The following is a 15870-nucleotide window of genomic DNA, read 5'->3' as shown; positions in this document are numbered from 1 at the left end:
CACATCAATATAAATAAAGGTACTGTGTGTTCATCTACAACTAAATAAACATTTAAAAAAATGTGCTGTGGAGAAACCAAGCCCAAGACTCACTTTTTAAAATAAAACTAATAATAATAATAATAATAATAATAATAATAATAATAATAGTTAACTTTTTTCTTTGGGTATCAGGGATTGAACCCAGGGGCACTTTACCACGGCACCACATGCCCAGCCTGTTTTTCTTATTTTTCATTTTTAGACAGGGTCTCACTGAGTTGCTTAGGGGTCACTATGTTTTTGAGGCTAGCTTTGAACTTGTGATCCTCCTGCCTCAGCCACCAGAGCCTCTGGGATTACAGGTGTGGCCATCACACCTGGCAGTAGTTGATATTTTTGAAGTTCTTACGGTGCACTGGGTACTGTTCTTTGCACCTAACTGGTCACATTATTTAAATCTTCACAGTAATCTTATGGAGAAATATTGTTTCTACCCTTATTTTACAGATGAGGAAATGGAAACAGATCATGTATGTTATGCTCATTCAAGGTCTTCTGATTAGGTAGAGAGGAACTTGATAATAACTAGTAATAATTAAATAGTTCATATTATAAATGTTTTAATAAATAACACAAATTAATACAAAATAGTCAGGATAGGATACATAGTGTGTGGGACCCAGCACAAGTGGAAATATGGACTCTTCTTCAAAATCATTAAAGAATTTCAAGAATTTCAGAACATTAAACCAAGTGCCAGGTCCTAGGCACCCAAGCTCACCTTGACCTTAGTTAACAACTGCAACTACCATTTATTGAGTCTTTATTATGCACCAGACTCTGTGCTAAGACTCTTATAAGCTTTATATTACTTAGGCTTCTTAAAATCCTCTCATCTACTACTAATAGCTTTCAAACTTTTGTAGTTGCAATACTGCTGTAATGTATTGCATATTGTAATTCTGTGTCTGCACACATCAGCAACATCGGAAAACAGAATTAATAATAATAATAATAATATACATAAAGCTCTTTGAACAGAGCGTGGCCTGTGTTAGAGCTTTGTTGTTATTATTATGCACAGAAAACATGAGATTTTTATGTTTATCTCTTACAACTGGGTCCAAAACCCAAGCTTCTGCACTCTGGATCCAGTTTACTTTCTCCTGGCCAGAGTTAATGACTTAAGCTCATTTTAGCCCTGTGGACTCTGAACACAGGAACTTAGTGAATGTGCCAGGAGAGGGGACTGAGTAGTACCTGGGGTCACATTTTCTGAGCCTTTGATGGGTGCTCCTTGCAGAGTTGAACTTGAACAAACTTAACCTCCACAGTTACTTATTTTCTCCCCACAGGAATATCTTTTCTACTGATCTATTTGTCTACCTTTGTGCCCATATCACTCTGCCCTCATTACCCTAGATTCATAGTGAGTCTTGAGGTCAGATAAATGAATCCTCTGACTCTGTTCTTCTTAATCAACATTCTCATATTCTAGGTCACTTCCATCTCCATATACATTATAAAATCAAATTTGTCAGTCAGTTTCTTTTTTAAGAAAGAAAGCCAGCTGGGGTTTTGATTACAGTAGCTTTGGATCTATAGGTCAGCTTGAGAGAATGGACATTTTAGAAGCAGAGAGTCTTCCAATCCATGAACATGGTATGTATCATTATTTATTTAGGTCTTCTTAAATTTCACTCAGCAATGCTTTGGAGTTTTCAATGACTTGCATATCTTTGCTAATTTTATGCCTAGGTATTTTATTTTTCATGATATTGTATATGGCATCTTAAATTTGATTTTTTCCCAATCATTCTTTGCTAGTTTATAGAAATACAATTATTTTTGTATATTGACTTTGAAGCCTTTTATCTTGCCCAATTAATTACTTAGTTCTAATGTGTGAGGGGGGATTGATTTTTGTTTTTCAGATTTCTAAGGCGTATTTTTAATTTAGAATTTCTTGATTATTATTAAAAATGAAGTGTACAGGTCCTAAGAGAATCCAGCATTATTAAAGGGAGAAACACGGTACTTAAGCACACTTGGAGCCTCGTCTCTGCACTTCCACATCCTTTTTCTCACAATAGTATTGAACTTTCCATCAAATATGATTGAGACATTGACTTGAGATAATACATGCAATAATACATAATGCTTGATACAGAGAAAATGCCAAAATATATGTTTCCTTCCTCTATGTCCTTCAACATCCCTAAGGACGAACTAACTCAGAATGTCCTGAGCCACACCTTGTCTTTGTCTTTGGAACAAAATTTGAGCACAAAAACTAGCTTTGCCTTTGGAGCAGCTAACAGGCCAAGACAAGGCTCTTCATGGTTCTGCGTCGTGTCTGGCCAGTGCCCATGGAGCCCACGCCAGGCGTGATTCCATTTCGAATGTAGAATCAGCATAATTTAACCTCATCTTGAAAATCTCATGTCCCAGCTCACAGCCAGCTGTCAGGGTGACAGCCCGCTGAGTTGCTGTCTTGGTAGCTTCTTGGCTGTATCTACAGGCCCCAGGGGAGCAGAGGGGCCTCTCAGCAAGACAGGAGCGGACACAGCTCTTCCTCTCTGTGGCCTTGTTCCTGTGGTTCGTGTGTCCAGCTGACCACAGCTCTGCCGAGGCCCTGTCCAAGGCAGGCCTTTGGGATTCGCGCAGCCTGCTTGTTTCCAGGGCCCACTAATCCCGTGCCTCCAGCAGCTGTTCCCGGGACCAGCCCTTGCCCGCCACACCCTGGGGAGGAATGCGAAGTCTCATTTTCTGGGCCCCTGGCTGAGAGTGAAGGGTGAGGGGGGCAGGTTTGCTTCCTGCCCTGGACCAGAGGGCTGTCGCTGTTCCCTCCTATCCCTCCCCAAGCCCAGCCACAGAGCAGGTGGGCCATGAGGTGTGGCCCTCCTGGTTCCTGTGCAACTTGTGCTCCCCACTTCAGGGTGGCCGCGAGGGATGACCGGCCCAGAGGTGCGCCCTGCAGAGTCCACAGGGCAACCCAGGGCAGCAGGGCCTCCAGCACTTTCCCTGCTGCTTGTCGGGAGCACCTCGTGCTGCAGGTGTTCAAGTCCTTAAGGGCCAACCTGGGCTGCAGGGCATGTGGAGGGCGCCACGCCCGGGCCAGGGCTGAGCGCGGCCTGCCAAAAACCCCATTTGGCCCGTGCCATGTTCTTCCTACTTTTATTTTTAATTAAGCTGGAATCCTTAGCGAATACCTTCTTAACCATGGGACCCAACGTGACATCTTAGTAACAGGACAAATGGGCAGTGTGTGCCCTGGATGGGACTCACTGGGGAAGCACCATTATCTAGATAATGCCCTGCCAGGAAGGGATGGGTGTCTGGCGCCAGGCTGTGGGGGCCATTGTAGGAATTTGGCTTTTACTCTGAGGACAATGGGGACTGCACAGGTGACAGGGCCTGACTGGTCTCATGGGATTCCTTTAGCTCTGGGTGGAGAAGACTCTGTGTGGGTCAGGGTTGAGACCCTACTGCACTAAATGCGAATGATCCAGACGAGAGACAGACCATGGCGGTGGGCCCCCACCTTGTGGAGTTGTGAAGGCGGAGCTGCTAGTTCCTGCCGCCTGGCTGGACAGGAGGAGAAGGGAAGGAGGAGCCAAGGAGGGTTTCAGGTTTTTGCCTAAACACAGAAGAACGGGGATGCTCTGAGCTGAGACCGGGTGTGGGTTCGAGGAGGGAAGTCCTGGGGTTGGCACTGGACACCGTGGGTGCGGGGCGTCTGCGCCTGGGCCGGGGGCCTCCTTCCGAACCTCCACGCTCCCCCTTGACCCCTTTGCCTCCCCCACATCCAGTCAGTTCTGGTTTCCAGGGCCCTCGGGCCTCGCTGACCCAGGACCTGGCAAAGGGGCTCCCACAGGCCCCTGCCCCCGGCTGTCAGCGAGGTGAATCCCCTGTTTCTTGTGTGAGCTTTGGAGTGTCATCGGGGCAGCAGCCTCATGGAGTGGGGGTGGCGGAGCCTGCAGGCTAAAGGGGACTTGTCATCCACCCGCTGCAACCCAAGTCTGCTGTCACCGACGCTGCCAGCCCCTCGGCTTTGGGTTGTCAGTCAGTGATCCCAGGAAACCAGACACTGCGGGGCTTTGATGGACGGCAGCATTTGGAAGCCATGGCAAGGGACTTTGGTGCCAGCCTGGAGGGCGAGCCAGAGAGCGAGGGCTGGGATTGTTACAAGGAAACGGAATCAAACACTCACCGCAGGGCGCCTTACATCAGCTGAGCCCTGCGGTGAGTAGGGCAGAGGCGGGAGGCATCCGAGGCACTTTAAGTGAACAGAAGCTGTTGGAGGACGGTTAATTGAGTGCCTACTATGTGCTAGTGGTGAGTGGCAGAGCTGTGGCTGGCTGTCCTTTCAGCCTCCTTGTTGTATCTCTTCCCCTGATGAGTGGAAGGCCTGGAGGGACCCAAGTTCTCAACAGTGGCTACCCCTGGGAGATCTGTGGAGGGCTTTTGTTTTATTTTCTCATCTGTTTGAAATTTTTTGCAATGAGCATATGTGACTTTTGTGATTTTTAAAAAGTGCTCCCTCCCCAACACAGAAACAGTGCCTGTACACAGACATGATAAGAGGCCCTCAAAGCACGAAAAACGAGTTTGGGGAGTTTCCCAAAATCTAGGCCCAGAATCCAACATGGTCCTCCCTCCTTGTTCCACTCTACTCCGGGACACTCCGTTTTTTAAGGTAGAGCTGGATGGAAAGAGGAAGTGAATCTGTTCCCTAGTCCCAGCTGAGCTACAGCCTTGCTGTGTGACCTTGGGCAGGTCCCTCTACCTCTCTGAGCCTAAAGTTCTCCTCTGCATTAGGAGGGGGCTGGACCCTACTTACCCTTAAAGGTAAGTGAATTTTCTCTCATGGGCAGCACTGACCTGTTGGCTGTGGCTACCTGGAGATGTGCTGAGGGGAGACTGCCAGGCCACATTAGGATTCAGAATCATGATTGGTCAGCAATGTCTGTTGTGGACACAGGGTAGGGAAGAGGTGGCCCATGTGACCGATTATTTATTATTGTGGACTATTTGGTCTCCAAGCTCCACTCTAGCTGTGTCCGTAGGACTGAGAGAGTATCACATCTACCAGAGTCGGGGTGTCATGACTGTGTAGCACATTCACAAATACTAGGAACATAAGAGTCCTGTCTAAATACAGGGTACCGGGGCCATCTCCTGTTGGCTCATGAAAACCCACTGTTGAATTTTCATGAGTTTTTCACCGTTCCACCCTCAGCATCTGGACCAGCCGGGGTGGAGCATTCTCTCGGTGGAAATTGGCTCACGCTACAAACCAAGGATTGTTTGTTTTTCCTGAAGAGCAGGTTGCCAGCATGCACCCAATAGCGTGCTAATGTGGAATGCCCTTCTCACCCAAATTCAGGGTGAGCAACCTTCTGGGTTTGCCTGGAATGGCCCTGGTGTGCAGGAGCATGAATTCGAGCGGCAGGGCCGTGCAGCTAGGAGTGACTTCATCACAGATGTGACGTGTCATTGAAAGGGAAGGTAGAAGAGCCGGGACGTGGCGATGGGAGGACGGGGCTGGCCCGGGACATCAGGAAAGGCTTCCTCCGGGCACCCACGTTTGAGCTGAGACCTGCAGGATGCGCAGGGGTTAACGGGGTGCCAGGGACACCCTGCGGTGGTAGGCAGAGGACCGGCCAGTGCCAGGGCTTCGGGGTGGATCAGAGCACATTGTGTTCCAGAAAAGATCGGCGCAGAGACTGCCTGCGGGAGGGACGCGGAGGCTGGGAATGTGGGCAGAGCCCAGCTCCCGAGGCTGTGCGAGCCACACTGAGCCTTTTGGACTTCCTCCTTATGATGCTGGGGACGCCCTTGAGCACCCCTCAGGTGGGGCCCTCATTCCCCCAACTGCCAGAAGCCTGTGCTGGCGCCCAGCTGGGCGTTGCTTCCCGTCCAGGGCAGCGGCCTGGTCCCCTGCTCTGATTGGACGATGCTGAGGGCCACACCAGCTCCCAAGACCCCACAAGATCAGTGGCGGCCTCTGTGGTCATGTCCACCCCCTTCTGCTGCAGACCCGGGACCCCGGTTTCCTTCCTGATTCGTGTTCTTCCCAGGACATCCCCCCCCCCCACCGCCCCCATGTGCCATCTAGGGCTCAGAATATGAGGATTCTCTAGGGATCCTGGCCCAAGGCAGGGCATGGAGGCCATCACAGGAGCCTAAGAGAAGGTACCTGTGGAGATCTGCGTCTTAAAAAGACGATGCTGGCGGCCAACAGCAGCAGTAGGTCAACCGAGGTGGGGACCAGGGGGGACTGCTGTAGTCAACCAGAGGGACCGGATGTGGCTGGGACCAGAAGGGGTGGGGGTGGGGGGTGGGGAAGAGATCAAGGATCATGGACCAATCCACAGGCTACTGAGCAGGTCTCTCTGTCTCCAGAGCCTGCACCATTTCCGTCACTCTTGCTGTCCCCAAGGATAGGTGAGCCCTGAGTGGCTTCTCTGGGAGGCTGGGTCCATGATCTTTATAAAGATGGGTCAGAGCCGAGACTACCTGGGCCCCTGCACATGGAAACGTCTAGATGGGTCTCTGGCATGGGCACGAATGCTCAGGACAACGTCCGTGCCTGAGCTGACCTTGGTGTCCCCTGGGCTCTCTGGTGCTTACTTCTGCCAGGCTCCATCTTGAACCCTGTCTGTATCTGTTGATGGGGACCCTTCCGTGGGTGGTCCTAAGGTCTTGTGCTCACTTCTGGTGCTGCGTGGGAGGACCCTGGAGAAGGATCAGACGAGACACAAAGGGGAAGCCAAGAAGGGACACGGCCTCCCAGGAGGTAGCGCTGAGGGCGGGCAGTCAGGGCGTGGGCATGAGGCTGGAAGGTGACCTGGAACAGCTCACGGAGGCACTGGCCAGCCAGGTCCTCTGGACTCCAGAGCAGTGGGGACCCTGGAAGGAGCTTGTCCTAGTGCCCTTCTCTCCAGCTCTGGCCAGCCCCCAGGGACAGTGACCATCCAACCTCAGACAGTGTCCTGGAGACAGGAAGGTGTCCCTGGCCAGGTGGGGGTGTTCCGTGGCCATTCTGCAGCAGGAAGCAGAGTCCCAGGTCTGTCCCTAGGTCTCCTCCCTGTCCCTGGTGGGTTCTAGGTCTTCCGGCCTTCGCCGGCCTCTGACCTGACCCCACCTGCTTGGAGACAGGGTTTGGCGGAGAATGTACCGATCTTTAATTTGGAAGGGAGATTCTCCGATTTTCAGTGGGGCCAGTGCTGGTCAGGGACACTTGCCTATGGTGGCCTATGACGGCCACACCATGCCATCAGGAGAAGGTCCTTTAAATTCTGACATCTGTTTTTTCCATTTCTAAAATTAAAGTGATGGCATTGATCTCTGCAGGTCACTGGGGACTCCAACTCCAAATGATGGAAACCAGAACTTTTCAACAGAAACCTACCGTGAGCTCTGTGTGTGATTTACATCTTTCCAGTAGTCACATCTAAAATGGTGACATTAATTTTAATGATACATGTTATTGGGACGGTTATCCAAAATACTACCATTTCTGTGTCTAATCAATATATAATTATTGAGATTTTTCTTGAGAGATATGAAGTCGGTATTTCACCTGGTCTACCCGCGGGAGCATCCGTGTGTGAAGGGAATCCCTGGCACAGTTTAGAACAGGAATGGAGCAGGCGGCTTAACTGGAGGCCACAGGAGAGGTTTCACGGCTCTCAACCCAGGCTGCACACTGGAATCATGGAGATGCTTGTGTTCATTGGCACTTTTGGGAGTGCTAGGGATGGAACCCAGACCTTCGGCTTTCTGGGCAGGTTCTCTACCACTGAGCTGCATCCTGGTCCTATTAGTCAGCTTTTCAGCACTATAACAAAATCCTCGACAGGCTACTTACAAGGAAAAAAAAAAAAAGGTTTATTTAGCTTGCAGTTTCAGAGGCTCAAAGTCCAAGATCAGGCAGACGGAGGACATTGATTTGGCCTTTAGGGAGGACAGCAGAGGGTAGCACATGAAGGCAGGACAGAGGTGTGTGTGTGTGTGTGTAAGAGCTTACGTTGCCAAACAGAAGTCAGACTGGGGTCCCAGAGTCCCTTCCTAGGGGCATGTCCCCGATGACCTAAGGACCTCCACCCCTCAAAGTCTCCACTCTGTCCCAACAGGGTCCCACCCTGGGGGACCACGCCTTTAGTCACAGTGGACGCCTGGAGGACGCCAACCAAATTCAAAGCAAGGCTGTGCTTCAAAACCCTCCCATCTCCAGATCAGTACATTTCCCTTTCGGGCCAGGAAGGGGATCTTGTGGATAGACCCTGCGTTTGGGGATACGGAGACAGATGGACAGAGTTCAATATTTCCTTCCCGCCAAGGGCAGAAGCTCTGAAGCCCCCCCCTGAGTGGAGGCTGCAGAATAACTCAGGCCTCCTGGGCCCCGAGCGCCTTCCCGCCAGCCCCGCGCCGCCCAGGTGGCCAGTTGGACTGGTCACCTCCTGTCCCTCCGAGTCCCCCGTCCTCCTGGCTTCTTCTCATCTTTACAGTTAATCCTTTCTGGGCCAGCTTTTCTGAGCAAAGACTCTGACCTGCCAAAAGTCAGCCTTTGGGGGCTGGGGGTGCGGCTGGCAGGCACAGGGCCTGGGCTCCTCCCCAGCTCCAAAATGAAGACGGAGAAGAGAAAGAAACAAAACCGAGTCTTCAGGGAGCCCTCCCTGGGCACCGGCTGCCTCCCGTGGAGTTCGTTCACTTCCTCGGCCGTCAGCCACCTCTCCCTACCCCTCGCCACCTCTCATCTGGGCCACCGTGTGGCGGCCAGGTGTGTGCGTGCAGGTGCGACGGGTAACTTCAGTCTCACCGGCACTGGATTCCAGACCCCTCGGGAGCAGAGACCACGCCCATTCGGTTCACCGTGGTCTCCCCAGTACCTGGCCTACGGAACGCAGGGTCCACAGCAAATGCCTGTCAGATGCAAGGATGCACATACTGTCACCCAGGAGCGTTCAAGGTCAGGGTTAGGGCTCAAATGCACAGTGTTCTGAAATATACCGGAAAAGTCCCTGCACGGAGGCCATGTTCAAGAGCCCCATCTCGGGGACAGGACTGAACCTGCCATGCTGGACCTACTGCTGACCCCCCTGGCAGCCACTGCCCCCCACTGCTGAGCTGAGTCATGAGGGAGAAGAGATGACAAAGGTGTCACCCGGGGAAAAGACAGTTGCAACCATCATCAGACGCTTTCTGAGGGCTTCCTTGGCTTTGGGAGCCGTGCTAGATGCTGGGGCCATGACAGAAAGAAGCCTCCCTCTTGGAAGCCAAAGACAGGAAGGAAAGCCTCACAGTGAATTCAGAATCATAATCATGACTCAGCAGCACCTGGAAAGTGCTGATAAGGAGATGTGATAGCATGTGGCCATTTCTGGCAGAACTTGGGGGAGGGGTTTGAGAAATCTCCCTGGATGGAGTGAAGTTTAAATTGAAGCTTGAACTGTCAATCAAAGTCGGCAAGGGGAAGACGGAGAAGAAGAGTGCGCCAAGAAAAGCAGAAAGCGTGTGCAAAGGTCCTGAGGCTCGGAAGTCAGTCATTAAGGCCAGAGAACAGCTCAGGACCAGAAAGGAGAGGTGTACCAGGCTGTATGAGCTGCTAGGGATCTTAGTCCTTCTTTTGAGGACATCAGGATGCCCTGAAGGGGCAACAAGACCAAGTGAGGGGCCACCCAGCAGCTGTGGGAGCAGACACTCCTTGCACAGAGGGCCCTTCCCAGATACTGTGGACAGGCTCTCTCTTCTCTCCGCCTTCCCATGTGCTCTCCGATCCCCAGGGAGAACTGTCTTAGACAGAGGCTTCGGGAGGCGGCCCTGCACTTGGCTTCTTTCCCTTCCCCAGGCCCCGCTCTCAGGCCTCCCCTGGGTGTCGGTGCCTCCTGCCTCTTGCTTCCAGGTTTCCTAATAGAGCCTGCTGTTCCTCCTCCCCTGGGGGCCCACGCGGCCCTCTGCTGCAACCTCAGGTTTTCCTGGGCTTAAAGCGGCCACGTCAGCCCAGCCCACACCTGCCCAGGAGGTTGGTCCATCTGACGGCACAAACCTCCATCCAACCCAGCGAGCGCTGCCTCCCAGGTCCTCCCAGGTCCCCTCCTCTGCTGCCGGCTTCACGTCCCCTTCTCTTCTCTTCTTCCTTCTGAGCAGCAGCGGGATGGGCAGAGCCAGGCCGGCAGGTGGGCGCGGGCTCTGGCACCTTGACTGGTCATCTTGGGCCGGCCCTTCATCCCCGCTGGGCCTTAGGCTTCCCTCTTCTGTTACGTGGACCCTTGGACCCCCCGCCAGGCACCTTCACAGGGCCACTTTCAGATGGAAGAGGCAGGGAGAGAGTGGGATGGGCGGGAGCCTGCTGTTCCTGTACCAGGCCCCATGGGCATGTTCCAGGCGCTAGGGGTACTCATGCCAGTGACGGAGAAAGGGGAAAAGCAAGATGTCATTTCAGATATGCTGTAAGAGCACAGCAAAGAAGGAGACAAAAGACATTGGGGGTCATGGTTTTAAATAGTGTGATGGGGGGAACTTCATTGACGAGATAAATAAAGCTTTGACTATGGCAGGTGGTGAGCCATGCAGATACATATATATATAAGAGCATTCCAGGCAGAGGGACTGGCAGCTGCAAAGGTCCTGAGGCAGGACCTACATGGGGGAGGGTGGGCAAGAGGCCTCTGTGACTAGAGTTAGGGAAAGGGAAGAATGGGAGGAGTTGAGAACAGAGGGTTATGGGGATGAGATTAGGTAGAGTCTTGTGGGTCGCTAGGGACTTCAGCTTTTCTTCTGAGTGAGAAGGGGCAGAGCGGTGTGATCTGATTTGCTGCATATTTGAACAGATCCCTCTGACTGCTGTGTTGGTTAGGTAGAGGGGGCAAGGGCAGGAGCCGGAGACCAGTGTGGCCTCCTGCTGAAGTCCAGGTGAGAGACAACAGGGGCTCCGCTCATCACCTAGTCCAAGAGGACTGACAAGTACCCAGATTCTAGATCCACTTGGAAAGTAGGGCTGTAAGATGTCCTGATAGATAGTTCCAGAATACTATCTATCTGTGTATTTTGCTTTAGTAAAAGTTTGTTTTCCTTCCTTTCTCTCTTTCCTTCTCTCTCCTTCCCTTTCATCTACCTATCTACATTATCAAGAATCAGCTGTACAGAGGCATGATTTAAGTGGTCGGTCTTGGCAAACACGCACACCTGTGCAGACACCAGCACTGTCACCGTGGTGACACCGTCCTCTGCGGTTTCCTGTGCCCCTTGCAGCCGACCCCTCCCCTCCCCCAGCTTGGGCAACCACAGACCCGCTTTGCCACTCTGCTCAGTTCTTCCAGACGTTCACGTCACTGGAACCAAACCCTTGGTGCTGTTGGGTCTCTGGCTCCCTTGCGTGGCCTGGCTTCGAGGTCCGCTCCTGCTGAGCGCACGGGTCACCTCCCTCGCTGGACGAGTGGCACTCTGTTGTGTGGTGGCATAACAGCTCACCTCGTATCCCGGGGCGCTGGGCTTTCCATTCAGTCTTCAAGGAAACCTGGGAAGGTGGGTATTCGTTTCCCATTTTTTCAGATGAGGAAGTTGAGAATCTGAAGAAGGAACGAGCAGAACTTCCCCAGCTTAGAGGCTCACGTACTGGTGTCCCTCTGCCTCCTGTCCAGTGGCTCATGTGGGAATGAGTTTGGGAAGTGCCGCCTAATTCTCTCTCTGTCCATCGCCCCAATCTCTCATCTCTCTGCTCATGGCGCCCGCCACACAACCACTGTCTCCCACTTCCTCGGCCTGAGTCCGACCTGAGTTCAAATCCCACTTTTGCTTTCTTGCTGTGTGACTTGGGATAAGTCACACAACCTCTCTGCACATCCATCTAAGAAACAGAGGTCATATTTACACCTTCGTCTTGAGATCCCATCCGTGCTCTCCTCTCTGTCTCTCACCAGTTTCTCTCTGGCCTGGGTAAAGCTGAGAGTCTGTGACTGTGGCCGTGGTTTTCTGTGGCTGGAGGGGAGGGGAGGACTGAGGTGTCTCAGCCCTAGCTGCTCCTGCCTGCTGGGCAGAGGAGCTGGGACCCTAAGGACTCTTCCCATCAGATTAGAGCTGGATTTCCACTGGTAAAGCCCCGGGATCAGTTGGTTTTCTAAAAGTTTCCTGGTGCTTCAAATGGGCACCAGGATTGACAGCCACAGGCTCCAACAGCGAGCCTCTGCGGAAGGTAGACTTGAGTTTGGATCCTGCCTCCTGGGTTAAGTTGCGTCACGCCTCGGACCAGCAGCTTGTCCTGGAAATGAGCCCAGCATCTCAGGTCCAAGCCACTCAACTGGGGGGGCAATGAGGCCCAGGGAAAGGAAGGCGCTGCCGAGGTCACGCGGCCTGATGGAGTTTGCAGACAGGTCCGCCGGACAAGGGGGCGCCTCTAGGTTTCAGGCACTGTTCCAGGTTCTGGAGATACCCAGAGAACAAAGCAGAAAAGTCCCTGCCCTCACCGAGCTTCCAGTCTAGCTGGGGAAGAAAAACAGAGAAGGTAATAAACAAATCCTATGGTACATCAGTAAATACTGGGGGGAAAGAAAAATGTGGACCAGGGAGCGGGGCAAGTGGGGGGGGGGCGGGCAGCCAGACTGTGGTTTTAAATGGAGACCGTCCGGGTACCAGTGCCACCGTGGGAGACGAAGACAGCGCGTGGCACAGGCCTTGTGTGCAGGTGGTGATGAGCTGGAGGCAGCTGTGTAACATCTAGGGGACATTCCCTTGCAGGCTGACATCTGGAGAGGCAGAGGGGTGGGGAAGAAGTCAGGAATGTGTATGGGGGGCTCAGCAGGACACATATGGCATCCAGGGAGGAGGGACACGGTTGGGGATGGAATTTGGGGAGAACCTCACAGTAGGATGCAGGTGTGGTGTGAAGTCACTTTGGCCACTTTGTGTCAGCTTGTCTCTACAGCTTAGGTGACCGCCGACACTAGTCCAGCTTTGCAGAATCAGTCTTCTTTCAGTTTTTCAGAGGTATTAACTCATTTAAACCTTAAGCAATGCTTCAGTAAGAGGTAATTCTTATCTCTGACAGACAAGGAAGCTGAGGCACAGAGAGTTGCAGTCAGTTGCCCAGGGTCACACAGCTAGACAGGACAGAGGCAGTGCTTGGAGCCTGTGCTCCTCTCTCTGTTGCCTCTGCTCATGGAAGACTCGAGCAGCCCCCAACTAACCTCACTGTCCGGTTCCTGGTGGCCCCTAGCTCATACACTCTGTCCACGCAGGGCCGTGTCTGCTGACGTCTCCGTGGACACGTCGCTCTCCTGCTCAGGTGGTCCTCTGCCGTCTCAGTTTCACTGGTGCCCACAGCCGCACACTCTCAGCCTCTAGCCTCACATTGCCTTGTGCTGTGACCCTCAGATGGCCTTGCACACTCAGAACCTCATACATGTCCTTAACGTCACCTCCATAGGACCCCACTGTGAACACACTGCTCCACACACGTGATCTCATAAAGTAGAAAACACTAACACGTGTTTCCACAAAAGTACTTTTTTTTTTTTGATACTGGGGATTTAACCTAGGGGCATTACCACTGAGCCATGTCCCCCGCTGCTTTTTATTTTTGGTTTCTGAGACAGGGTCTAAATTGCTGAGGGTCCTGCTAAGTAACTGAAGCTGGTCTTGAATTTACAAACCTCCTGCCTCAGCCTCCCAAGTCACTGGGATTACTGGTGTATGCCAGGGCACCCAACTCCACAAAACTCTCTTGCACACTTAATCTTGCACAAATGCATATTCAAAATATTATGCTTTCTAACATTCACACTACTAAACTTGTCCTATTTTTCATGACCTTGAATTTGCACATGACCTTGGATGCTAGGTTGGCTGTGCATGTGCATTTGCCTTGTTACCAAGAAGACTTGACTAGTCACCAAATTTGGTGCTTTTATTAATTTTTTTTTTTGTACCAGGGATTGAACTCAGGGGCACTTGCCTACCACTGAGCCACATCCCCAGCCCAATTTTGTGTTTTTATTAGAGACAGGATCTCACTGAATTGCTTAGTACCTTGCTCTTGCGGAGGCTGGCTTTGAACTCCCGTTCCTCCTGCCTCAGCCTCCTGAGCCACTGGGATTACTGGCGTGAGCCACGGTGCCCAGCCTCAACACTGTGCTTTTTGACCTCCAATGGTCTTGCCCTCTCACTTGACTCTGCCTTTCCTTGCGTGAAGACCTCCCATGCTCTCCTAACCTAATGTCATATCCCATCCTGTCTCACTCACATGATCTCACTCTGTGCACACTGCCTTGCACACTCCCACAAATGCAGTCATGCTATCGCACAAACCCACTGTTCTGCACATCAGTGCTCTTGCACATTCTCCAGTGTGTGATCAAAAATTTGTGCACACTCATTCAAATTCACATCATCAGAGCCTCACCTGTCTGCTTAAACGTCCCACACACCTCCCCCTGTCTTGGAAACTTGTGACCTTAGCATGTTCCCGCCAATGGAAATATTCACACCACCCTGCAAATTCCTTCTGGCTTGTTCCCTCTGCGTGAATGCACACTCCTAGAATCTCACCCATTCTCAGGGCCTCAATTGCACACACAACACAATGACACCCTGACCCACACAACTTGCCCTTCTTGCACGTCTGTGAACTTGCCATGCTCCCACCATCAGAAATACACCATTGGGCAGACCCTCTTGCTGGCCCACTTACAACCTCACATTCGGTAACTTGCACTGATTGCCCCTCAGATGGCCGAGCTCCCCACTCAGAGCCACCCGCCTTGCCCAGTCCTGGTCCTTGCACACCCAGACACTGTGCATGCGCAGGGCGCATTGTGTCACGTACTGATGTGAGCTCTCCTCGCCCACAGGGACTTACCAAGGCCAGTTTACCAACGGCATGCGCCATGGCTATGGGGTGCGTCAGAGCGTGCCCTACGGGATGGCCGTGGTGGTGCGCTCGCCGCTGCGCACGTCGCTGTCATCTCTGCGCAGCGAGCACAGCAATGGCACAGTGGCCCCGGACTCGCCCACCTCACCAGCCTCCGATGGCCCGACGCTGCCCTCGCCGGCCATCCCCCGTGGTGGCTTCGCGCTCAGCCTGCTGGCCAGCGGCGAGGCGGCGCGCGCGCCCCGGGGTGGCCTCTTCCAGCGGGGCGCGCTGCTGGGCAAGCTGCGGCGCACGGAGTCACGCACGTCCCTGGGCAGCCAGCGCAGTCGCGTCAGCTTCCTGAAGAGCGACCTGAGCTCCGGGGCCAGCGACGCAGCCTCCACTGCCAGCCTGGGCGAGGGCGCTGAGGGCGCCGACGACGCTGCGCCTTTTGAGGCGGACATCGACGCCACCACCACCGAGACGTACATGGGCGAGTGGAAGAATGACAAGCGCTCGGGCTTCGGCGTGAGCGAGCGCTCCAGTGGCCTGCGCTACGAGGGCGAGTGGCTGGACAACCTGCGCCACGGCTACGGCTGCACCACGCTGCCCGACGGCCACCGCGAGGAGGGCAAGTATCGCCACAACGTGCTGGTCAAGGGCACCAAGCGCCGCGTGCTGCCGCTCAAGAGCAACAAGGTCCGCCAGAAGGTGGAGCACAGTGTGGAGGGTGCCCAGCGTGCTGCCGCCATCGCGCGCCAGAAGGCGGAGATCGCCGCCTCCAGGTAGGCCTGGCTGGGGTCTTGTTGGGATGGGTCCTGGAGCAGGCCAGCTTAGCAGGCGGTCTCCAAGCCTGTTTCTGCTTCTTTACCATAAGGGATTCCCTCATGAACTTTATGAGGTTAATTGGAGGGGTTCTAGTAGCTGGTGTCACCTGCCGTAGGTCTTCTGTCCCGTCAACCATCTATCCATCCTGCCCCGCCCATCCATACTCTCATACATCCCCCAAGCTTCTGCAATCACCCACACCCTGGCTG

The 15870-nt window shown here is 53.1% G+C and overlaps 1 protein-coding gene across 2 annotated transcripts in view; it reads left to right on the top strand.

The window, feature by feature from the left end:
- LOC101975228 (junctophilin-2) overlaps nucleotides 1–15870 on the top strand; it is a 61897-nt gene that overhangs the window by 5316 nt on the left and 40711 nt on the right. For both annotated transcript variants that reach the window (XM_078051836.1, XM_078051837.1), the window contains exon 2: nucleotides 14835–15618. In XM_078051836.1, the coding sequence (XP_077907962.1) occupies nucleotides 14835–15618 (784 nt within the window). The remainder of the gene's footprint in view (nucleotides 1–14834; nucleotides 15619–15870) is intronic.

Source organism: Ictidomys tridecemlineatus, chromosome 5, assembly GCF_052094955.1.
Source record: "Ictidomys tridecemlineatus isolate mIctTri1 chromosome 5, mIctTri1.hap1, whole genome shotgun sequence".
Lineage (NCBI taxonomy): Eukaryota > Metazoa > Chordata > Mammalia > Rodentia > Sciuridae > Ictidomys > Ictidomys tridecemlineatus.
Note: the sequence above shows the minus strand (reverse complement) of the source record. Positions and strands in the feature narration are given on the sequence as shown.